Source organism: Tachypleus tridentatus, chromosome 5 (genome assembly GCF_004210375.1).
Source record: "Tachypleus tridentatus isolate NWPU-2018 chromosome 5, ASM421037v1, whole genome shotgun sequence".
NCBI classification, from domain to species: domain Eukaryota; kingdom Metazoa; phylum Arthropoda; class Merostomata; order Xiphosura; family Limulidae; genus Tachypleus; species Tachypleus tridentatus.
Genome location: NC_134829.1, coordinates 11,578,279 through 11,604,942, shown reverse-complemented (window position 1 = coordinate 11,604,942; position 26,664 = coordinate 11,578,279). Strand labels below are relative to the sequence as shown.

At 36.0% G+C, this 26,664-nt stretch overlaps 1 protein-coding gene across 1 annotated transcript in view; it reads right to left on the bottom strand.

Moving 5' to 3' along the window:
* pont (RuvB-like helicase pontin) overlaps positions 1 to 15,562 on the bottom strand; it is a 35,406-nt gene extending 19,844 nt beyond the window's left edge. The window contains exons 1-4 of the mRNA XM_076501194.1: positions 15,276 to 15,562; positions 5,625 to 5,711; positions 5,007 to 5,139; positions 3,449 to 3,532 (exon numbers count right to left, since the gene is read on the bottom strand). Coding sequence (XP_076357309.1) covers positions 3,449 to 3,532; positions 5,007 to 5,139; positions 5,625 to 5,711; positions 15,276 to 15,416 — 445 coding nt within the window. The 5' untranslated portion in view covers positions 15,417 to 15,562. The remainder of the gene's footprint in view (positions 1 to 3,448; positions 3,533 to 5,006; positions 5,140 to 5,624; positions 5,712 to 15,275) is intronic.
* Between the last annotated feature and the right edge of the window lie 11,102 nt (positions 15,563 to 26,664).

The following is a 26,664-nucleotide window of genomic DNA, read 5'->3' as shown; positions in this document are numbered from 1 at the left end:
AAACTGATAAGGAAAATTGGGGTTGAAGTAAGCACCTGTAAGGTTACGAACATGTTACTCTCTTCTGGGTGAGATAGGCTGACCAGTGGATACAACAATGTTAACCAAGGACAGGCCCAATTCATCCAACTGCACCTGGATACAAATGCCAAAAGGAGCAATGGAAGACCATCTGTTCTGAAAAAGCATGGCCCACTGAGAAAGGAAAACACAACCCCAGGTGGGATGCTTTGGTAAGGAACAAAGTTTCGAAGAATATAGTAAAGACAGTTGCAAATGGTGAAGGTGCAAAGAAAGTTCATGAGACACTGTCTACAAGCTCTGAACTAGCGAAGTGCAGAAAGCCCCAGTGCAGACCAAAGTCCTTGATGATGAATGAGTCTAACATCTTTTAGTCCAAGGTTTTGGCAGAGCCACAACAAGTGATCCATAGTTTTGATCGAATAAGAGCATGATATATCTTTAGCATAGAATGTTGATCCACTCACCAAGTGGTGGAAGAGAGGACACAGAGGATGTTCAGTGCTCTTGTACATTTGACCCATAGCTGCTTGATGTGTGGCATAAAGTTCAACTTACGGTCAAAGATAAGCCCCAAGAACTTTGTCTCAGGAAACATAACCAGCATAACTTTACCGATACAGAGTTCAGGATCAGGGTGAATACCCCATTGGAAACAAAAGTGCATGCAAATGGTTTTAGAGAGAGAGAGAGAGAGAGAAGTTAAAGCCACTTGCTGTGGCCCACTTCAGTAAACGATTGAGAGCAGTCTGTAGTTTCCACTCAATATACCTCGTGTTTTTGAGCCTTCCGTGCCATGTAGTAGGCAGGATACCATCATGGATGAGAATATAGTAGAAAACGTATCAAGGTTTTAGGAAGACACTGAGCAGCTGCTTGTGTAATACAGTCAGGTACTGCTGCCACACAGTCGTCTACTGATGGTTTACAAACGATGGCAGAATCAAGTTCTGCAAGAGTAGTGAAAGAGGGCCAGTTTGCCTGATCCAGCTTCCACCATGGCACACAGGTCTGGTGGCATCGACCACAGCCAGTATCTCTCAAGATTATAGGAAAATGATCACTGCCTCATGGATTATTGTCAACCCTCCAAAAAAAATGGAAGAATAGTGAAGGGGAGCAAACTGAGAGATCAATAGCAGTAAAGGACCAACTAGGTGCATGGAAATAAGTAGAAGAACCAGTGTTGAAAAGAGAAAGGTTGTGATCAGAGTGCATATGCTCTATGGAGTAATCCCCATAAACAATATTAGCACTTTGCCAGAGGGTACAATGTCCATTAAAGTACCCCAGGATGAAAAAGGGAGACACGAACTGTTGAATGAGAGCATCAAGGTCTGATTGATTATATGTCTATCCAGGCAACAGGTAGAGAGAACAAACAGTGATGGTACGACCCAAGGAAACACAGATGGCTATGTCCTCAAAGGGTGTGTCGAGTGGCAAAGACAGGGTGGGCATGTGCTGATCAACCAACAGTGCCACTCCTCCACACACTCATTCATCATACAGCCTGTCATTTCTGTACATAGAAGACTGCCTAAAGGTGACTGTATCAGCAGGTTTCAGAAATGTTTCCTGTAAGGAAAGACATACAGGATGGTATGAAGCAATCAGTGGTTTGATGTCATCCAGATTAGAACATGAACCTCGACAGTTCCATTGTATTAGGGTGGCCATTTTTATTTACGTGTAGGTGAATTGGATGGAGAACCCTTCTGTTTATGACCACATTTTTTTCTTTACTGTCTTCATTCGATAGAGGTCTTTCGACCTCCATGGATCCTACCCTAGATCGATTGAGCAGATCTTTGCTGTTGTGCAGCAGCTAAGGACATGAATAAATAATAGATTTACATCTTAGGGTGAAAGAAGAAGATGTATACAAGGAAATGGCTGTACCTGGACGAATGGATATGGATCTTGGGGGTTTGTTGGAATGTATGTAAGGGACAGAAAGAGGTGTTAAAATTGATTCATCAACTTTTTTTGCCATGGAGATCAAAAGACTTTTCATTTGTTTGGAGAACAATTCTTTTGGAGGCACAGAAAGATCTGTCTGCACTCCCACTGTAGTTGTGGAGTGAAGCACAGCAGCATACATCTGAGATGAGATGGTAGACACCAATCTTAGCCTCAGGAGAAGTAATGTTATGAATCGTTTTTAAATGCTGCACTTTTTCTTCCAACCATTTAGGGCAAGAACAAAGGTAGGATGGGTGAGAGCCATTGCAATTGATGCAATGAGGGTCCATTTCACACTCATAGGCATCATGGTCCTTGCCACTACAATGAGCACATGTCAAGGAGCAACGATATGACATCTTTGAGTGACCGAACCACTGACATTGGAAACATCGGACAGGGTTTGGAACATATGGTTGTACTCTGCAATTAAGATAACCTGCCTTGATGGTGGCAGGTGGACGTGGTGACGTAAATGTGAGAATGAGGACATTGGTTAGCATCATAATTCCATCTTTGCGAGTGGATGTACGCCTCACTGCAGAACCTCATTGAGTGGGGAAACCAGCGAGAATTTCTGACTATAGGATGTTCTTCAAACCCCTCTTAAAAATAACTCCTCCTGATGAATTCAAAGTAGCATGAGGTGTAACCTCAAAAGGTATATCTCCAATTGCCTTTATATGCAAGAGGAGTTCACTGTGTTGAGATGTGGATGTTTCCACAAATATGTCACTAAATTAAAGCTTCTTTACTGACTTTGGAGAGCCAGCAAGTACCTCTAGTCCCTTCCGAATGAAAAAGGGAGACATTTGCCCTAAAGGTTTGTCTGAAAGTGAATGCAACATAAGAAAATGAGGTACAACAGGTGGTACAGATGGTGAGAATCTTCAAGACCTGGTCATTTACCTACAGACTGTTTTTTCACTATTTTATTAAAATTTTTAATTGGAGTATCCATAATAAAGAAAGGGAAATCTTGGTGCCCACTGACCCACCCACCATGGATCCCTACAAAGGCATGCACTACAATGTCAAACAAGGACACTGCAGCAATGCCAGGGTTTCATGAGCAATATACCCAAACACCAGCAGATACAATGTCCACAACATCTGTTGAGAACATCCAACACTGATACTTGGGTTGACCCTAGCCCAAGCAAACCAGCTGACTAAACAAAAGGGGCCACCCCAAGGATGCTCATCTACAGGAATTCAAGGCCAAAGTGGTGTGTTAGGGTTGGACCCCTCAATCACCAGGATCCTCTGACTTAACATTTTGGTTAGGTAAAAGTTATTTTTTTTTATTAAACACTAGTGATTTTAAATACAATAAAAAAAATTTTCAGTCCATATCAAATAATTACATGAAAAACTTCATTTATGGTTCAAACAAAAAAAAACCTACTGGTAGATGTTTCTTATATGATTGCATAACCTAATTTTAGAATGTTTGACCTACCTCCCATAGGATTTTCTGTTTCACATGGTGTTAATTCTGTAACTTCCCCTTCATAAACTTCCTTAGTTTCTTTTATTCTCAAGCCTTTGGAAATCATCAAAATATAAACAGAATAAGAGGTGAAAAAAGTAGTTATTCTGTACATTACTAGCGTTGCAATTTTTGAGTTTGTAAAATTCTGTATGATGATTTTTTTAACAAAACTTACAAATTAATTTTTTTTAAATCATAAAATTTCCTCTTAGACCAACTATTTTGATACAACTGTGTTTTCGTACCTCATTGCGACAGTGAAATAACTTTGGTAAAATTAAGGTAATAGATTCTGATTTGAACACATTAAAGTAGCTAACAGGTTTGACATGTGTAACTGAAGTGGTTAAAGATTTAGATGTTCAGTCATTCAAATGTTTTTATTTTGGTATATTTATGTGACAAACATGCTTAAATTTATAACAATATTACTGTATAAAAAAGTAGGGTTGTCACAGTTTGATACTTAAGTAATTATTTGTTAAGTTTAAACTGATTCTTTATACATTAACTTGTTTGACTTCAGTCTATGAAGTTTAAAAATTGTTAATGTCACTTTGTGGAGCTGACAATAATCAAAGGATGAACAAGTTTTTTTGTGTTCAAATTTGTTTATTCAGTTTTACAACAAAAAGCAAATAAATTATTTAAAAAATCCTTTATATCAGAAAAAAAATACAATTACTATTCAGAAAATCTGAAATATTAAGATTACTACCTCAACTCATGTGTTTAGAATCTTACACATGCTCTGTGTTTTGTGCTGTAAAGCACCTAATTTTAATCTTTCATATCCACCATTTGCAACTGTAAATATACAATTAATAACTGACCAACAACAAAAAGTTATTCATGAAAAAAAATAAATAGATGAAAAAATACGGCTAAGTGTAAAAACAAATGTCAGCCTTTAAAAGCTACAGACTCAGCACAAAATACATAAAGCAGGAATGAAACAAGAATTATTTTGATAAAAACCATCAAAAGCAAATAAAAGGACTGAGCACCATATTGTTTGCATAGGTAATGATAGTTTACAGTCATGTGTTAACAAAGGCATAAATAATAGTATAATATGAATAATTTTATAAAAATAATTTACAAATGTTGATATTGCTTAACTTGCAGACTATTTACAGAGTGGAAGCATGTATAACTTATACAAATAATTTAATTTTCTTTAAATTATAAACAAATGTAATGTACAGTGAGCTGTTTTATACAAGAGTCAAATTAATACAATGAGAAATATATAAATTTGTAAAAATAGTAACATTAAGCTTCTTTTAAATTTTATTTTTGATATATAATTATAGAATTGTTTTTTTGTTTACATTACTAAAATTGTGGGTGTTTTCTCTATTACAGTAATACATCTTATGTCAGCTGTATCAGTTCCAGTAACAATGAAAGTCAGGAAGAGATGGACATACCTGAAAACTAAATACCAACATTATATATCTAGATCTAGAAAAATAGTAATATATTCAAAATTATGATATTGAATGTTTATTCAAACACTTACCAATAGCTCGTCTAAAGTTTTCCATTAGCACCTCCGTTTTCTTCACTTCTGATGAATACACTTCACTGCCTACCATTGGACAGAATGGGACTTTGTTACCAAGTTCTTGTGCTATTGCAAGGGCTACAGCTGTCTATAGTTAAAACATAAGGTGCATATCATAAGACTATTATTCAGGTATGTTAGTTACACTTCACTTCTGACTTAAAGAGAAAAATATGATATTTTCTTATTTAAGACCAATATCTTTGGTATTTCCAGCTTGAGAGATATCAGATATATTCTTTCATGAAATAATGACATAGAAGTATGTACGACAGTGAAACAACACCCAATATCATTTTAGTAATTTATGGTCAGCCTCTTCATAAGCAATGTTAGAAACTTCTGTGTAAATGAGTCACTAAAACAAGTCATTGCTTTAACAAAGCAAGCTTAGTATGAATTAAGCTTACATTATGCTTGTTAATTTTATAATTATGTGCAAAAGGAAGTGCCTTGGGAAGTTCTCAAGGCTACTTCAAATAAACAATGAGCAAACAAACAAAATACACATACTAACACATGTAAATTTAAAATGTTTAGTGATAAAAAAAATCATGAAATAAAAACTCGTACTTTTCCTGTGCCAGGTGGTCCAGCCAAAAGAACAGCACGACCCGACATTTTTTTTGTTTTAATCAGTTCAACCACAATTCCAGCAGCCTACAGAGAAAAACAGAAATTAGCATTAACTGAGTAACCAATTATGAAAGACTTTTGAAATGGCAAGTCATGGAAATACAGAAAAGTACTACCTGGCATGTACAGTGTTAAGTTCAAAGACTTATTCAGAAGTATTCCAGTAGCTTAGGTTTCAAATTTAGAAAAAGATCCATAATAAAATTCTTATCAATAGGACTAACAATCTTTTTTTGAGAAGTACAATGAAAATATAAAATAGAGCTACAATGTCAGGTTTATTATTAAGTATGCAATCTCTTATCAGTTGCCAGTTAATATTTTTACATTGTCCAGTAACAAAGAAAGTATTTAAATATTTACATTTCATTTAAAAAGAACCAAGTAATTCAGTGATTATTAAATGGCAAACGTCAAGAAATGTTTATACCTTTCACAAATAGCTGTTTTACTCACATAGAATACTTATCTGTCAAGTAAGAAATGCATGACTGATGGTTTCAAATACATGCTTTTCAGGTTGACTGATTTTTAGTTTTTGACAAACTTGAAAAAATAAATAAGTGAAAGTTATTTAATAATAATCTTATTGGTTTGCTGAGAAGGCAAGATAACTTGCATTACAAGCTTTATCATTTTTAATTTACTGTATATAGATGTGCTACAATAAATATGATAAGGAAACTGATAAAGAACCAATTAATTTTAGTGCTGCAAATCCATACAAATTATGAGGTAATTAACTTTTAAACAATGCTGTAGAAGAATAACAGAAAAGAGGAATCCAGCAAGCCATGATTGATTGATTGAGTGTTTTATGGCACAAAGCAGCGAGGCTATCTGTGCCAAACATCCGGTTAAAATGTAAAAATAAAGTAAATGTAGTAAAAGACATAAATGGAAATGAAGGTAAAACAAAAAAGTATAAAACCAATGTTGACACCTAGTCTACAATGTTAAGATAGAAGGCAGAGTATAAGAAGTTGTAAGGTATTTACTCAAGCAAAATGGTAATGATCATAACCCGCCAGGAAGACTAACAGGTAAGTTCAAGAACCACCGTCAGTCACCTGAAGTTGGCCTTTCCAGTCCTGGTTCCGGGTTGTATGTCATAGCAGCTATTATCAAAATGTAAAAGAATAGGAGTTTTAAAAAACACATAGCAAAATCATAATAATGAGTAACCAAATGTCCAGTAAAAAGATAAAAGTCAAGTAAATGGAGTAAAATTTGTAAAAGTAATTGAAGATAAATACAAAACGGCAATTAAAACAGAAAATGGCGCAAAAACCAATGTTGACATCCAGTCAACAAAGTTGTAAAGGACTACTTGTAGCAGAATGGTAATGATCATAACCTGCCAGGAAGACTAACAGGTAAGTATAAAAACCACCGCCAGTCACCTGAAGTTGGTCTTTCCAGTCCTGGTTCTGGGTTATGAGTCAATATGGCCAGTACTAAAAGGTATAGTAGTAAAAGTGTGAAATGATATGCAGCAAAAGTATAATAACAACTCGCCAAGACGACTAACGAGTAGTTCAAACGGATAGTTCAAACAGTAGCGTTAGTCACCTGAAGTTGGCCTTTCCAGTCCTGGTGTCGAGTTATTTAATGTTATGGCCACTGTCCAATGTCAAATTGAATGAGAGAGATTAAAACTAAAAAAGGAATCACAATTCAAAAGGTGTAATGAATAAATATGCAACACTTAAATGAGATTAAAAAGATTAATGGCCATTAAAAAATTAAAAACGTTATCAAGGTGGACAGTCACCATTACCAATAACACTGTCCAATGTTACAGATTGACCCTGGGAAAAAAATATGTTTAAAATATTGCCGTCGTTGAGAATTGTAACGATGGCAAGAAAGTAAAACGTGGCTGATAGTGATTTGAGTGTTACACAAACTATACATTGGTGCATCAGTTCCAGATAAAAGAAAATGATGAGTTAAAAAACTGTGACCAATGCGTAGCCTAGTGAGAACAACTTCCTCCTTCCGAACTTTACGGAAGCTAGATGGCCAAAGTCCAATATAGGGTTTGATTTGAAAAAGTTTGTTGTCGCGTTGCTCACTCCAAGTGGACTGCCAGCTGGCACGGAGCCAAGCCTTGAAGACAAGACCATAGTCCATGTACGGAATAGGCATAGGGGTGATGGTGCTGGAGCAGACAGATTTAGCTGCCATGTCTGCAAGCTCTTTCCCGCGAATACCAACATGGCCTGGTATCCAGAAAAACTGGATAGAAGTAGCTGTTAATGAGAAATGTGCCAGTCTGTTTTGAATATCAGCGAGAATAGGGTGTGAGCCAACATGTAGTGATTCCAAGGCAAGTATAGAACTAAGCAAATCAGTATAAATAGTGCAGTTGGAGTACTGCTCAGATGCAATATGATCCAGGGCAAGAGATATGGCATACAGTTCAGCAGTGAACATGGAAGCTGTAGAGGGGATTCTGCGCGCAACTACTGAACCACAGCAAACCATAGCAGAGCCCACTGAATTACCTGATTTGGAACCACCTGTATAAATGGGAACTGAATGATTGTTTGAAAGATATTCATTGAATAAAAGACGGTACTTCCAATCTGGAGTATCTTCCTTTTTTAGGTGACTGAGAGAAAAGTCACATTTGGGAGCTGTAATAAGCCATGGTGGGATGGGCCAACCTGTGGAATCTGCAATGTTATCCAAGGACAGACCCAATTCATCCAATTGCGCCTGGATGCGAAGGCCAAACGGAGCAATGACAGATCGTCTGTTCTGAAAAAGTACTGCCCACCGAGGAAGGAAAACATATTCCCAGGTGGGATGTTTTGGTAAGGAACGAAGTTTCGAAGTATATTGTAAAGACAGTTGCAAACGGCGAAGGTGTAGAGAAGGTTCATGAGATTCATTGTATAAGCTCTAAACTGGAAAAGTGCAGAAAGCCCCAGTGTGAAGCCAAAGTCCTTGATGATGAATGGAGTCCAGCATCTTTAAGGCCAAGGTTCTGGCAAAGCCACAGACCAGTGGTCCATAGTTGAGTTTCAATCGAATAAGAGCATGATATATCTTTAGCATAGAATGTTGATCCACTCACCAAGTGGTGGAAGAGAGGACACAGAGAATGTTCAGCGCTCTTGTACAATTGACCCGTAGCTGCTTTAAGTGTGGTATAAAGGTCAGCTTACGGTCAAAGATAAGCCCCAAGAACTTGGTCTCCGGGACCACGGGCAGCAAAACTTCACTGATATGAAATTCAGGATCAGGATGAATATCCCGTCGACTGCAAAAGTGCATGCATACGGTTTTAGAGAGAGAGAAATTAAAGCCGTTCGCCAGAGTCCACTTCCGTACACGATTGAGGGCAGTTTGTAGTGGCCGCAAAATATATCTCGTGTTTGACGACTGATATGAGATTTGAAAGTCGTCGACATACAGCCCATTCACAACAGTGAGAGGGAGTTGTTCAGTGATGGCATTTATCTTTATACTGAAAAGTGTGACACTCAATACACAGCCTTGAGGTACTCCAAGTTCCTGTACAAAAGAACGGGAAAGTGTTGAACCCATACGAACTTGGAATCTCCTGTCCATTAAAAATTTTTTAATAAACATGGGTAGTAAACCATATGTATGGAGGTCTCGCAAAACGCCATACCTCCATGTTGTGTCGTAAGCCTTCTCAATGTCAAAGAATATTGATACAAGATGTTGGCAGTTGAGAAAGGCTTCTCTGATAGATGTTTCAAGACGAATTAATTGGTCTGTGGTGGAGTGCTGTCGACAGAACCCACACTGGGTGGGCGAGAGGAGATTGTTTGATTCGAGGAACCAAACAAGATGAGCATTAACCATCCTCTATGAGGTCTTACAGAGATAGCTCGTCAAAGCAATTGGACGGTAGTTTGAAGGAATCTTGGGATCTTTCCCTGGCTTAGAGAAAGGTAAAATAATAGCCTGGCGCGCCAATAATCAGGAAAAACATTCTCCTGCCAAATTCGGTTGAAGACAATCAGAAGGACATCAAGAGAAGCAGAAGATAGATGGTGCAGCATGTCATAATGAATATCATCAGGTCCAACAGACGTACTGACAGACCAATGAAGGGCCATTTTTAGTTCCACCAAGGTAAAGGGACAATTATAGTCAAAGAAACAGTCAGTTCGAAAGGAAAGAGGTGATTGCTCTGCCCAAGTCTTGATGCCCAAGAAGGTGGAGGAACAAGCAGAAGTGCCAGATACCCGGCAAAAGCTTTCACCTAGAGTGTCAGCGATGCTCCAGACATCAGCCACCTCCTGACCATCAGAAAGTAAGATCGAGAGGGAAACAGAATTGTAGTGCCCATTAACCTTTCCGAATCCTGTCCCATATGATCTTGGAACTAGTGGTAGAAGATATGCTAGTTTTGAACTTAATCCAAGATTCCTTCTGGCTTTGACGTCTTACCCACCTAGCATGTGCAAGGGCCCGTTGGAAAGCAACACGGTTTGAAAGTGTGGTATATCTACGAAAAGTATCCCAGGCCAGTTTTTGAGCCTTCTGTGCTGTGTGGCAAGCAGGATTCCACCACGGACGAGGATATCGTGGAAAACGTGTCGAGGTTTTAGGAATACGCTGAGCAGCTGCTTGTATAATACAGTCAGTTACCGCTGCTACACAGTTGTCTATTGATGGCTGATTTACGATGGCAGGATCAAGTTCTGCGAGAGCAGTGAAAGTGGACCAGTCTGCTTGATTTAGCTTCCACCAGGGCACGCGGGTAGGGTGGCATCAACCACGGCCAGTCTCTCTCAAAAGGATCGAAAAATGATCACTGCCTAGTGGATTACTGTCAACCTTCCATGAAAAATGGGAGAATAATGAAGAGGAGCAAACCGAGAGATCAATAGCAGTAAAGGACTGACTAGGTACATGAAAGTAAGTGGAGGAACTAGTATTGAAAAGAGAAAGATTGTGATCAGAGAGCACCCGCTCTACAGATCGACCCCTCCCATCAATAACAACACTTCCCCAGAGGGGATGATGTCCATTAAAATCCCCCATGATTAGAAATGGAGATGACAACTGTTCAATGAGAGCATCAAGGTCTGATTGATCATATGTCTCTCCAGGGGACAGGTACAGAGAACAAACAGTGATGGTATGACACAAGGAAACACGGATGGCTACGGCCTCCAAGGGTGTGTTGAGTGAGAAAGACAGGGTGGGCACATGCTGATCAACCAACAGTGCCACCCCTCCATGTACTCGACCATCACACAACCTGTCATTTCTGTACAGAGAAAACTGCCGAATGGAGACTGTATCAGCAGATTTGAGAAATGTTTCTTGTAAAGAAAGACAAACAGGATGGTAGGAAGCAATCAGCGTTTTGATAGCATCCAGATTAGAACGTAAACCTCGACAGTTCCATTGTATCAAGGTGGCCATTTTTAAGAATGGGTAGGTGAAGTGGCTGAGGAACCCTTTGGTTTACGACCACGTCTTTTTTCCTTACTGTCCTCAGTCGGAGGAGGTTATCAACCTCCATGGATCCTGCCCTGGGTCGAGTGGGCAGGTTTTTGTTATTGGAAGGGGAATCCAGTGACTGAGGATGCGAACGAATAATTGTTTTGTCTCTTATGGTGGGAGAAGATGTATCAGAAGAAATGTCTGTATTTGAAACTGAAGGACGTGGATCTTGAGGTTTGTTGGAAGGTATGGGAGGAACAGAGATGGGTGTGGAAGTCGATTCATCAACCTTTTTAACCACGGAGGTCAAAAGGCTTTTCATTTGTTTTGAAAACGATTCTCTTGGAGGCACAAAGAGATCTGTCTGCACTCCCACTGTAGTTGTGGAATGAAGTGCAGCAGCATATGTTCGAGATGGAGTGGTGGATAGCAATTTCCGAGCCTCAGGATAACTAATGTTATGTATTGTTTTCAAATGCTGCACCTCTTTTTCCTCCAACCATTTTGGGCAAGAATGAAAGTAAGATGGGTGAGAACCATGGCAGTTGACGCAATGTGGGTTCATGTCACAGTCATAGGCATCATGGTCCTTGCCTCCACAACGAGCACGTCAGGAAACCACGACAAGATGTCTTTGAATGGCCGAATCTCTGGCATTGAAAACATCGAAGAGGGTTTGGAATGTATGGCCGAACTCTGCAAATGAGATAACCTGCCTTGATGGGGACAGGTGCACGTGGTGAAGTAAATGTTAAAACGAGGGTATTTGTTGGCAGTGTAACTCCATCTTTGCGAGTGGAGATGAGCCTCACTGCAGAAACTCCTTGAGTGGAGAGACCAGCGAGAATCTCCAACTCTGAAACGTTCTTCAAGTCCCTTTCAACAATAACTCCTCGTGAAGAATTCAAAGTAGCATGAGGTGTAACCTCAATAGGTATATCCCCAATTGCCTTTGAATTCAAGAGGAGTTCACTGTGTTGGGATGTGTATGTTTCAACCAATATGTCACCAAATCGAAGCTTCTTTACTGACTTTGGAGAGCCAGCAAGTCCCACTAGTCCCTTCTGAATAAAAAAAGGGGACATTTGCCCTAAAGGTTTTTCCGAAAGAGAATGTAATATAAGAAAATGAGATACGTGTGTTACTGATGTTGAAGATTGCTGTTCAGTCTTCAAGATGTGGTCGCTTACCCATTGACTGTTTTTTCACAATTTTATTTAAATTTTTTGGAAGATCCATAGGAAAAAGAAAAAATTTCGGTACCCACTGACCCCACCCACCATGGAGCCCTACAAGGGGACGCACTACAAAGTCATGCAAGGGCAATGCAGCAACGCCAGGGTTTCGTGAGCACTATACCCAAACACCAGCATCAGGTACAATGTCCACAACACCCGTTGAGAACTTCCAACACTGGTACTTGGTTGACTCTAGCCCAAGTGGACCAGCTGATTGAACCAAGGGGGGCCACCCAAAGGCCACCAGTCTACAGGAATTTGAGGCCAAAGTGGTGTGTTAGGGTTGGACCCCTCAACCACCAGGATCCTCTCCTTCCCTTCACAGGTCGCCACGCACGGTAAACACGTGGGTGGATGTTTAGATCCCAGAGAAGGTAACCAGACAGAACAGAACCTTCCCTGGGAGGTCCCTCTCACCACGTACAGGAATCCTCACCGAGAGGGTACAGCAAGCCAAAAGCCATAAAAACAAACAGAAGTGAAAGAAAGATTATGTATTATCTTTAACAATTAACATTCTCTTCTTTCTTAGTCTCATTAACAAAAAGAATAATTATTCATTAGCAAATTAGTGTACTATAATAAAACAAAAAAATAAATAAGTATAAGAACAAAAATTAAATAACTAAAACCATAAGTTATATTTAAGTAGCATAAAGCAAATCTTTAAGTTTGTTAAAATAATCCTCACACTAACAATACAGCTAAATGTACCTAAATTGTTTTTTTACAATGCTGTGTTTATATGTAAATCTCCAAATATAATTTATTAACTTTTGTTAGTGCCTAAAACAGTTACTAGTAGGGCAGTCACACTATTTTTCAAAATATGTTGGATATATCAAAAGTTACAGGCATTTGAATGTCAAAAATTAGGTTGTTTTTTTTGACAGGACAATTATAATGAAGACCTTTTTCCACCCCACTGAACAAATCTGCATGTTTCTTATCAATTTTTTTATCCTTAAATATAGTTAAACTATTTTTTTTGGCTTTTCACACTACAACTTTTAGTTTTGTGTGAAATAATGATCAAATAACAGTAATTTATTATTTAATTGATGTTCAAAGTCAGCCAAGACCTCAATTTGGAAATGTCAAATTTTCACAAACATTTTAATGGCCAGACATGGGAAGCTATAGTGAATAGATTTACATTTTGCATACAGCATTTCAAAGTTGAGAAAATTTTCTATCTAGTAGGGTTTATTTCAAGTAGATAAGATAAAACCTTGCAAGGCACAAGCATTTCTTGTTCACAGCCAAAAAAAATGGTGCCACAACACATCCAAGCGAGAAATACATAATGCATTCCTGCTTATTCTGACATCGATAGAAAATTGATATGTAATGAAAACAAGTTGAATTTAGTATCATGAGAGAGAATTTTTTCAATAGATTTTAGATGCAATTTTTAGTTTTAATAGTTTCAACAACAGAAATAGAGATAAAAATGACAAATCATGCAACAATTTCCCCATTACAAACATCCTGTCAAAAACATCGTTGACTGAACTGACTGCCCTATTACTAGCAACATTACACAAATATGATTAAACATTGAACAAAGTTTTAGTCAATGAATGTTCTACATAATAAAAATCTGATTAACCCTTCAGAAAGAATCTTCCAAAAGTGCTTCAGCTATATAAAGTTATGACATATTGTTGAGTTGGTTATTCTGGTTAATTGATAAAATTAATTCTGAGATCCACTCATGTAATGATACTGAATTTGAGCAGAAAGCCCAATATCAATAATATGCTAATTTACATATAAAACTTACAGAATGTCCTTACTAACCAAGCACATAACAAGCAATGAAACAAGTCAGTCATTAAATACTTCACTTTATTCCCACTATATCACCCCACATTGATTACTGGCATTTATAAGACACTCACATTTCTTGAAATTCCATAAATTTTTCAAATTATTACATCATCAGCTGTCTCAAGCAAATAACTAAATTAAAGCACTAACAATATAGCTTACATCACTACCTCTACATTCTTACAATCTAAAGATTCATTTTAATTACACTTATGATCATTCTAAATATATGGCAAACTAAATTAATCTGCTTATTAGCATCTATACTTGAACTAAAAGAAAGGAAAGATAAAGATTTCAACACAAAAATACACAAAACATTTGTTTATATTAATAAAATTAACAAAAAACATTTTTATTAGTACTATGATCAAAATATTTTAATAACTAGTACACTAACATTTTTTGTTAGTGATGATAAATATTTTTATTATCATAAGCCATACAAACTATCATTGTTCCACGATTAAAGCATAGAATTAAAAATTCATAACACTTTTGTACTATTTGGTCAACATAAGTTCTAGCAAAAACATTAAATACTGATGTATTTAATTTCAGCCTTAAAAGTTATTAATTTGTATTTATTTGATCTAAAATTATTTTCTAGATGTTTTTTCTTTGTTGTTGTTGCTTTCTCAAATTATCCTATTTTTTTTCAAAGTAGTCTGTATGATATATAGGATACTATTTTACTGAACAGTGTCATACCGATTATGAGCAACTATATTTGTATTTACAGAAATGAATTTAAATATCAAAAAGTTATAACATATTTCACTAGTCAGGCAATATTAATAAAATGATACCAAGGATAGCACATCTGTTTGTTACAAAAGAACAAGTGAGCATCTGTAAAATTATTTTCTCCTGGCAAAAGATTTTAACAATTTAAGGAAACGAAAGGAAGGTTTCAGAAACATTTAAAGTTAAATAAGCACTGGCTTTAAGGATATTTTTTATTTAATAATTATATTTTATAATTTGTTTTGGTGTATGGTATAATATCGAGGGACCAATAGTAAAGTATAGATTACTAACCTTAATAATATTATTATTAAAATTAAAATAGGCCTACTTCACGTGCTTGCTCCTGTCCAACAAGTCCTGCCGCTATCGGAATTGCCATTCCACTTTCGTCAAGACCAAGACCTTTTACATGACTGTGAGTTGCTATTCTTTGTGCTTTTGTAGTACTTCTTACTTCTTCTATTTTCATTCTTTAAATTATACTTTATCACTAAATAAAACCAACTGACACCGTTACTAACCTTTATGATAACAACTATTTAAATAACTAGTCGGCTGAGCCTAAATCAAAGTTCTGAACACTTAACACAGACTAGCGCGACACCTTTCGCGTTTTAAATAATTAAAAATAAAACTGCAAACACAATCTTATTTTAATATTTTAAAAATAATATTTCACTATAATAAATTTTATTAAGATTACAAACATATCAATCGAACTGCATTCATCTTACATGCAAAACTTCTATTAAAATGACGTATAAACCTTAACTTAGCCATGAGAAATAAAATAAATTAATTAAATACGATCCATTTGCGCTGTGTTTACCGCAAATATCGAGCTTCAATAATTAGCATAATAAGGGTTCATTTTAATTTAATATAATTTAATTTTAATATAATAGATTATAATGTGAGCTAAAAACTGTTACTCAAATACAAAACAAGTCAGCTAATTGATCAGTTTTAAACGGTATAATAATTATATACACATAAAAATACATATTATATGATTGGCGATCTTTATTCTGTGTTCTGAAAACTTTTCCTACTAATTAAATTCTCAACACAACATTTAATTAATATCAATTTTCGACTGAACACATTTGAATGAAAATTTCATATACCTTCTTGTTGACGTGTGATATATAGACATTCTGCGTATTTACTACATTTTTCTAGCGAGGGACCCAATAAAGGAGACTGTTAATCAGTGATGACGAGAAAACCCACTTGTAGAGAAAAATATATATGTAAAAATGGCTGGCTTGGGTTGAGAAAATTTGTTATCCAGAGGAGCGAAACGTTGTTCGCTCCTCTGGATAACAAATTTTCTCAACCCAAACCAGCCGTTTTTACATATATAAAGGAGATTGTTCATTGTAACATATAAAATACACATTGAAACTGTGATTTTAATGTATCATTTTTGGTATGAAATAGATTAAACACATTTGTGTTCCTACTTTTTCATGAGTATAGCACGCGGTTTCTATCTTCTTATTTCAATACAAGTTTTTTATCAATTAGTCAGTTATTATGTTAAGTGCAGTTTTCACATAACATATTGTCAGACAGTTATGTTGATTTTGTTCTAGAATCCTTTGTTACTTGGTCATTTTCTAGAGATAACAGTCTTCTACGCATGAAGAAATGGCTGTAATGTTCCCATTGTGCAAAAATATAAAAAGCATCCTCCTCCAATGGTAGGACAGTACGACAGGAGATATCTCGAGATTACCACCTCCTTTATGTTTTTAGTAAGAATGATCAATTATGAAGGTAACATCAATTTTACTTGGTAAATCCAACATTACTTGCTGAATATAGAATCAAAAACTTAAACAGTCTGATAAAAGTGTTTGTATGGAGTACAAATCCACTAAAAGAGGTAGTACATTCCTTACGGAAATATACACATACACACACGATATCCATATATCTTTGTTATAATATTGTGCTTTCGTATTTTACATTGAGCCCATGCCTATACTTTGTTCTCACATACGCGGGTATTTTGAAAAAAATTATTATTACTCTCTAGTAAGTGTCGTATCAGATATCTTACTTGAAGTATAACGTTGTTCTAAAAATGATAAATTTTACCTAAAAATACAACAGAGAGGACTGAAAAGAGAAAACTTTTGTATAACGATCAAAGAATATCTTATTACAGTGTATTATGTTTTCTGTTGACGTGTGTTTCCCTGTTACTCATATTCTTCTGTTATTTAAATTTAAAAGGAAATTGCAACATAGAGAAAGATAGGTTGCTGAAGACAGGTGGTTGTATGAGAGGACTGTCGAATCTAGAAGAAGTCTTCTCCTGGAGATTGAAGTTTTGCTGGTGGTGTAAAAGTCTGTGACATCAATTTCTTTACAGTTAAAAACTCAAGAAGGAAAGTTATCTATACCTGGTGTACTCAGAAAAGCTGTTCATGTTTTTTCTTCTAAAGGTCAACCTCAGCGAAAGAAAAGTATGGACAAATGAGAATTGACACAGTATGGTATCTGGTGAGTTTGAGACTGAATGACACAGTCTGTATGGATATTCCAGCCTTGTTCTAGCCAAAACAATCCAACACTAGCTTTGATCAAAGGCGCCTAAGAATATCGAGGGAAAATATAAGTAACATTGGTAGATCATGACGGTGGGTGAGATTAATGGGTAAAAATAGTGAAGTAAATGAATCATATGGCACTGCTCTCTCTGAGTTAGCAGGTAAACTGATGAGTCAATTTTGGATTACAGTAGAGGTTGGGGTCATGTAAAGCTGGCAGATACGTTGTTTATAGAAACTCGTTTTCCTGCTACCTAAGACTAGGGATTGACTGCTCAAACAAAATGTCATGTCCTTAGCATGCTTACCATGCTAAAACTGCATCATCAAAGATATCTTGGTCATGTGATGGCTGAAATATTGCGAAGAAAAGTTTTCGGCCACAAATCCCTATGGATGAAGCAAAAATTATCACTCCTCTGGCATTCAAAAGTATGAAGAATGAAGATGTGGATCACTTCCTGGATCATTTTGTAAGGTAACTGTTTGGAATGGCTGGTCTCAAAGAAGTAGATTGTACAATGCCTGATCTCCAGACACTGTTACCCCAGATAGTATTGAGAAGTTGAGTATGGCATAACTTTGGGAATGCATAGCATTTATTGCTGTGTTGTACCGCAGGTTTGATCCATTGAAAATTTCAATAATCATTTACATTACATTCAAGGTTCACAAGAGAAGTGTAATAGAAACTTGGTCCTCATATGTTGATGGCCTGTACAATAGTTACAGTAATATTTATATTGTAATAGCTATGTAGACTGTGAGAATATTTTCATTGAAACGTTTAAGGAATGGCTACATGATAAAATGATTAAGCAAAACCTGAATATGTGAAATTTCCTCTTCTTTACTGAGCTTAAGGAAGGATGAAGCCTGTAGCTGTAATAGTTATACATCAAACAGTCTATCCCACCAAGATATCCATATCGAGCCAAACTTAAAGTTAATCTACCACCTTGATATCCTATACTGAGATTCAATCATACTGACACCCAATACATGGATGGAGCTTTTACAGTTCCCTCATGATTTACATGTCACAGACCATGCCAATGATATCTCTATTGCCTGAATGTCATCATGCGGAGCATTTGCTTTGCTTGTAGAGCACTAGTTGAGTGAAATACCCATACACTGCTGAGCAGCAAGGTAGACAAGGGTATTGATTTCTACCTGCAGTTCAGCAAGTACAGAAGAGCCAATAACATATAGTGAACTATCCTGCTATAGCTACAAGAAGATAAAAAGACCCAATGTAAGGTGGCAAACACGTTGCACTGAAACAGTTGATTACACAAATTTACCAATCCCACATTATTGCCTCGGTTAGCAGACTCTGGAGATTCATCATAACCTTTAAGCGTTAATTGTTGTTCAAACTACGTCGATTTTTCTTTTCAAAATATCTCTGTTCCTCTTCATCTTTTCATTGTGCATTTTGCACATTTATTTTATGTTGGCTATTCAGTTGTAATTCAATCGGTGATTGCCCAGATTTAGTTAGGTTTGGTTTGTTTTGAATTTCGCACAAAGCTACACGAGAGCTATCTGCGCTAGCCATCTCTAATTTAGCAGTGTAAGACTAGAGGGAAGGCAGCTAGTTATCACAACCCACCCCCAACTCTTGGGCTACTCTTTTACAAACAAATAGTGAGATTGATCGTAACAATATAATGCCCCCACGGCTGAAACGGCGAGCATGTTTGATATGACAGGAATTCGAACCCGCGACCCTCAGATTACGAGTCGAGTGTCTTAACCACCTGGCCATGCTGGGCCAATCTAGTTAGACCCACAGTTGAAAATATATGACTGGAGGAAATTTCATGTCTTTTAATTGCCTTATGTATATTATTTAAATAATCAAATCCGCTTCATTTCCATGTCTCAAATACATTGTTAAATAATAAACACCGCCAACAGAAAAGCTGCTGCAAGTTTGAACAAGCAGTTAACCATGCCATATTAGACTATATTGAATTTTCGAATGCACTGCTTTGTTCTTCCAGTCATGCTTAGAGCTGGCATCTGTCTACCATTTCTGATGATGCTTTCTTTATCACTAAAACGCTTTGTACCAAACTTGTTCACTAATAATCTTTTAATAATACAGTCACAACTTTCCTGTTATCTTTTGAATCCATATTCAAATCTGAAAAGTAAAACTTCACAAAAAATTTATACATACAAATTTATTGTTTATAAATTATTTATTTCGCTTAACTTGTTAGTGATTTAAATAATTTAGTTAGTTTGTTTTTGAATTTCACGCAACGCTACATGAGGGCTATCTGTGCTAGCTACCTCTAATTTTGCAATGTAAGACTAGAAGGAAGTCAGCTAGTTATCACCACCCACCGCCAACTCTTGGGCTATTCTTTTACCAGCGAATAATGGGATTGACCGTAACTTTATAACGCCCCCACAGCTAAAAGGGCGAGCATGTTTGGTGCGATTTATTTAGTATATACACTATAAATTGTCAATAGGCTTCCATTTTGCGTGTATTTTGAAATAAGATGAACTGATAATTGCCTCGTTTATGCCATAGAAGAAGCCATTGTAACATTCAAGATATGTTTTTTTTTTAAATAAAAGTATGAATTTAATTTTTTTAATTCAGAAGAGTATTCATATTAGAAGTATTTTATAGCTTAAATAATATATTAAGTAACAAAAATATTTTTAGTTAAAAATAGACCTTTTTCTAGAATGCTGGATATTTTAAATATTTGTGTGATTAAGGAGAAGTGTGAAGTATAGTGATGAAGTGAAGTATAGTGATATAGTGAAGTATAGTGATGAAGTGAAGTATAGTGATGAAGTGAAATATAGTGATATAGTGAAGTATAGTGATGAATAACCCAACCAACTGTTTCACGCCTGAACTCTTTGTAAGTATATTATTTCTATCATTCCTAAACGTTGGTTAGCATATTAAAGTACTATAAAGCTAATACTGGTAAGTAACTGCTTAGCAAAGCATGATTGAAGTAAAGGTTTTTAGCATACTAAAGAAATATGAAATGTTGAGTGCAAACGTTAATATATAGAAAAATTATTAAAGTGTTTATTCTTGGAATCTTGGTTTCAATGTCAATTTCTTTGCTTTAACTGTAAAGCCTCGAGTTAATGCCTGTATGTTCCATTTGTTCATTCACTGCATCCTCACTTAAAATAAATAACTGTGTAACAGGTAGTATTAGTCGAAGCTCCAACAATTAAGGCGAACCTCCACTCAGCCTGCCTCCTTCACATTGTGGCGCAGTATTGAGGGTTTTTATTGTATCTAACAACAGGTTGGTTAAAGTAAAGAAAGAAATTAAGGTAAAGAAGTGAGCCTAAGGTACTATAAATAGTGTAAGTAGAAAATAAGATTAAATAAGTAGATATGGCTACTACTGGTGTATACTAATATGCTTAGAAAGGCTGGCAATAATGCTGAAGCTGCAGCAGATCTACCTGCACAGGTAGGCTCATAAGACGCTACGCAATTAACGGGCACAATACCGTTGTTTCACAGTAAGCGTGATGACGAGAATGTCGAGAGTTTTATAAATGCTCTAAATAAAGCCTCTGGAATATCTGGTTGAACCAACGCCCAAAAATCAGACATTTTGAAACTAAGAACTGCAGGAGGAACAAAATATTTTATTAGGGCTTATAAAGAATTGCATGAAACTATAGATCTTCAGTTTCTTTTTAACACGTAAGTTAACAGAGGAATATGGCAAGTACAATCATGGTACAATTACGAAATATGACTCAACAGAGACACTGCTCTGTTAGTGAGTCAGTTCGAGTGTTTGGGCATAAGCTAAAAGAGATAGGGAATAGATTACACAGATTTTACCCACGCCCAGATAAGGTTTACTTAGTGATAAAGCTCGCAGTAATATAACTGAAGCAAATACTCCACAAGCAACATTGTTAGATTTAATCAAAGCGGCCACTAGAGAAGAAATAAGAGAGCAACAGATAAGCAAGCAGCAGCATTTTGTAGTAAGAATTATCAGTCAAAGTTGGAATAAGAAAGCAAACTGGTGAAGTAAATAAAATAAGAACGAGTGCTTGCAATGTTTTAAGTGTGGTAAGGTTGACCACATAGCAAAATATGTTTTAAAAATAAGAGAAAAAATGAGAATATAGCTTCTTTTAATTATGGTATAAAAGACCACAGCTCGAAATTGTAAATGCCCAAAGCAGACTGAAAACAGAAAAGCCCCAAAGGCTGGAAATTTTAAAGGAAACTTCTTTAAAAAGATAATACTTTGGCGGTAGATACAAAAAAAAACAAAAAACAAACATAATCCCTGCCGAGATTACAGAACGAAATTAGAGGTAGTTCCGGTAGTATGAAATAAAAGACTGAGTGTCTATAATATTAATGAAGTGTCACCAGTAGTAGTAGAAATAGAAGGTGTAGCGTGTCAGTTATTGGTTGACACAAGCGCTCGATCTTCCTTATTACATGCACAGTTTTTGCAAGAAAATTCAACATTGTTGAATAATGCCAGGAAGGAAGCTTTCAAAAGTATTTTAACTTCCATAACAGGAGATCCCGTTAAGATGACAGGTAAATATAGTGTTCAATTAAGAACAGGAAATTTAGAAACACCACACTCATTCTATATCTTTAAGGATGTAGATCTAGACACGGATGGTATTATAGGACAGGATTTCTTAAGGACTTATGATATTGAAATATCTCTTACCTCGAGTAAGTTATGCATAGAAACAGAAATCTTAAGTTTTGAAGGGCTTGAACCTCCAAACTTTGTGCAAAAGTTGGGACAAATTATACATTCTCGCTAACTAATACTGATAGTCAGATGTCTAATGCTAATATTAGCAAGGCTAAGGATCAACCATCAAAAGACAAAAATACTGATTTCCCAAAGCATAATGATACATGACAAAGTCAGAGAGGTAGCAATAACAAGTGTTCAAAAAGAAATCCAGTAAATAAAAATGGTTATAGAAGTCCTAAGCCTAGCAATAATAATAGTAATAAGAAAGTTAAGAGTAAAGTAAGTGATGATGAAGTAAGGCAGAGTAAGATAGGGAATAAAACCTTTAAACAGGGAAATAATGATTCAAGTCCCTCAGGTGACTCTACACTTATGAATAACATAAGCAATAGAGCATCCCAACAAGAGTGTTTGAAAGAAAGAGCACTTGTGAGACTAGTTAAAATAACTGAAGTACTTGTGAGAAGTCAATTCATTGTTGAAGTGAAAGTAAATGACTTCAAATATAATGAAGAAATGTTGGTTGAACCCATTGAGTTAGAAGAAGCAAACATTTATATAGCTGCTAGAGAGAGACACGGTATTAGTCAGGTGCTAGAAAGAGATAAGATGCCTATAAAGATGTTGAATATGAATGAAGAAAAAATAATACTTCCTAATCACGCAGTAGTAGGTATGGCTACTAGCAGAGAAACATTAGCTGCAGTAGGACAGCCTAATGTTAGGAATACTAAGAGACAGGCACAACAAAGTAAATTAGATTGGAATTATATCTTAGGAAATGTGAAAGAAGAACATAAACAAGGTTTGACAACAGTACTTATAGAATATATAGATATATTTGTAGGAGAAGGTGGCCCAAATGGTCATACAAATAAAGTTAGGCACAGAATAGTGTCAAATAACAAGATACCTATAGCACAGAGACCAAGAGTGCAAATGAAGCACAAGGTTAAATAAAAGCAGTACTTAAAAGAAATGCTTGAACAAGGAGTAGTAGAGAACAGTAGTAGTTCTTATGCTTTCCCATTTGTACTAGTTCCTAAAAAGGACGGAAAGTTAAGGTTCTTTGTGGATTTTAGGAAAGTAAATGGAGTAACAGTCAAATACATTTACCGACTACCTAATATCCAAGATATGTTAGATAAGTTAGGTAATAACAAATACTTTTGGTCTATAGAGTTACATAGTAGATATTGGCAGGTAAAAATAGAAGAGGAAGATAAAGCTAAATCTACTTTTGTGTTACCTTCAGGTAAATATCAGTTTAACAGAATACCAGTTAGTTTGTGTAAAGTTCTCTCAACATTCCAGAGATTAATTGATATCGTATTATCAGGTTTACAAGACTCAGAATGTTTCTGTTACCTAGATGATGTTATAGTGTTCGCTGCAATTTTTGAATAACACCTATAAAGATTAAGACATGTATTTGATAGATTACGAGAAGCAGATTCATAGCTTAAACCAAGTAAATGTCAGTTCTTGAAAAATGAAGTAGAATATTTAAGATATTTGGTAGCCACAGATGGTGTAAAACGTTATAGGTTTGTAAAAAATTATCCACTGCCAAAAAAAGTAACAGATATTCGTGCATTTCTAGGAGTTGTAGGATTTTTATAGAAGATTCATACCCCATTTTGCACTGTTGGCAAAACCTTTAACTGAATTAACTAAGAAAACAACAACATTTAATTGGACAGATAAAAGACAGGAAGCATTCGAAAAATTAAGAGATGCTTTATTAAAAGCACTCATTTTCAGTTGCCCAGAGTTTAGTAAAGAGTTTATCCTAAGCACAGATGCTTCAAGCTATGCTATAGATGCAGTATTATCATGGTTAGATGAAAACGGAAAGGAGCATCCTATAGAGTAGACAGATAGGAAAAGGAGCATCCCATAGAGTAGACAGATAGGAAAAGGAGCATCCTATAGAGTAGACAGATAGGAAAAGGAGCATCCTATAGAGTAGACAGATAGGAAAAGGAGCATCCCATAGAGTAGACAGATAGGAAAATGAACATCCCATAGAGTAGACGGATAGGAAAAGGAGCATCCTATAGAGTAGACAGATAGGAAAAGGAGCATCCCATAGAGTAGACAGATAGGAAAAGGAGCATCCTATAGAGTAGACAGATAGGAAAAGGAGCATCCCATAGAGTAGACAGATAGGAAAAGGAGCATCCTATAGAGTAGACGGATAGGAAAAGGAGCATCCTATAGAGTAGACAGATAGGGAAAGGAGCATCCTATAGAGTAGACAGATAGGGAAAGGAGCATCCTATAGAGTAGACAGATAGGAAAAGGAGCATACTATAGAGTAGACAGATAGGAAAAGGAACATCCTATAGAGTAGACAGATAGGAAAAGGAACATCCTATAGAGTAGACAGATAGGAAAAGCCGAAGTAAATTTACTCAGTCTCAGAACAAGAATGTTTAGCATGGAATTAAAACCTTTCGTTGTTACCTGTGTGGTAAAAAAATTACTATCATTACAGATCATGCACCATTAAGATGGTTAATGACGTAGGACCTTTCTTCTAGGTTAGCCTGATGGTCTTAATTGCTTCAAGACTATTATTTTAAAGTAATACATAAACCGGGCAGAAAACATTCTAATGTAGATGCTCTTAGTAGAATTAGAGTGGGAAGCACTGAATCTGAAGAAACCCAAGAAAAACAGGCTATCAACAAAATTAGAGAAATTAAAACAGAAAATGAAGATAAGTTAGGAGTAATTTGGGATTTAAATAATGTAATTAACGATCAGAAGAAAGATGAATTCTAAATAATTTAAGAAATAAAGTATTACAGGAAGAAGATACGGAATACACATTAGAATCAGATATCTTATGTAAAAGAAAGGATAACGATAGATCGTTACAGATAGTTGTACTGCATACTCTAAAATTTAAAATTATGAAAATATATCATGACACGCCTTTTGCAGCACCTTTAGCTTTTGCAGAAACATACTTATAATAAATAGACGTTCTTTTGGCTAAATATGCGCAAAAATATTAAAGATTATTGCGATTCATGCATGAAATGTCAAAAGCGAAAGACATGTTCCCACTTTAAGAACGCTCTCTTACAACGAATGCCAAGTTTAACCCCACCCTTTCAATTACTAGCTATGGATATTTTAGGTCCATTACCTACGTCATATGCAGGAAATAAATATGTATTAGTAGTTGCAGACTACTTGACTAGATACTCGAAGGCAATATGTTTGCCTGATCAAAAAGCAGAAACAATCGCTAAAGCATTTGTAAATAACATAGTAGCTAGACATAGTATACCCCAGTATTTACTAACAGACAGAGGTAGTAATTTCATTTCTAAGTTAATAAAGGACGTTTGCAAGATGCCAGGTGTCAAGAAAATTGAAACAACTGCTTTTCATCCAGCTGCTAATGGATTAGTAGAAAGATTCCATAAAACTTTGCTGGATATGATCTAACAATACTGTGAAAAAAATCAGAAAACTTGGGACGAGCAGGTTCCGTTATTGCTGTCAGCATATGGAAGTGCTGAAAATGAGTCTACTCAGAAAAGTCCGTTCTTTTTATTAACTACATGGTAAAGATGTAATACTACTTACGCAGGAAATATTGTCTCCTAAAATAATTAATCATGCAGTAGATTATGACTACAAGGCAGAGCTGTTACAGCAAAGGCAGTTAGCATTTGAATTAGCTAATGAACACTTAAGAAAAGCTGCTGAACATAGTGAGAAACAAACAAATAAGAAAGCAAAAAATAATGACATAAAATTAGGAAGTAAGGTATTGTTATATACTCTTATAGCTAAGAAAGGAAATGAGTAAAACTGTGGAAAAATCTTTTCAGAATACTTAAAAAACTCCAGTAAATTTTGAGATTCAATAAATCTATGGGAAGAGAAAACAGCCGGTACATGTTAATAGATTAAAGAAAGTGAAGGAAAATAAACCTTATCAATTCGAATATATGACTGACGAAAACCAGGCAACTGCTGAAAAAGAAAATATTGAAGTGAAATCTGATGATTCAAATGAAATTGATTATTCTCAGGATGATGAAGAGGTAAGTGAAGCTGCGATAGACACCTCAGAGGATGATACTATATTATGTAATGAAAGTGTTGCCACAGACGACCCAACGAGTAGCGTGAATAGTTTATATCAATGTGCCGTTGTTCGAAGATAGTATTTCGAATACTCCAGTGACGACGCAAGCTGATACAGTGACCCATGATTATAACTTCAGATCACGTGGTCCTGTACCGACTCAATCAGAAGTAACTCCTACACCTGCAAGGAGACAAGCGAGGTTCCATTTATAAATAGTTATACATAGATCCAAAAATGACATTAATAATGTTGATATTAGCTCTAGTAAAGAAAAATGCATTGTGC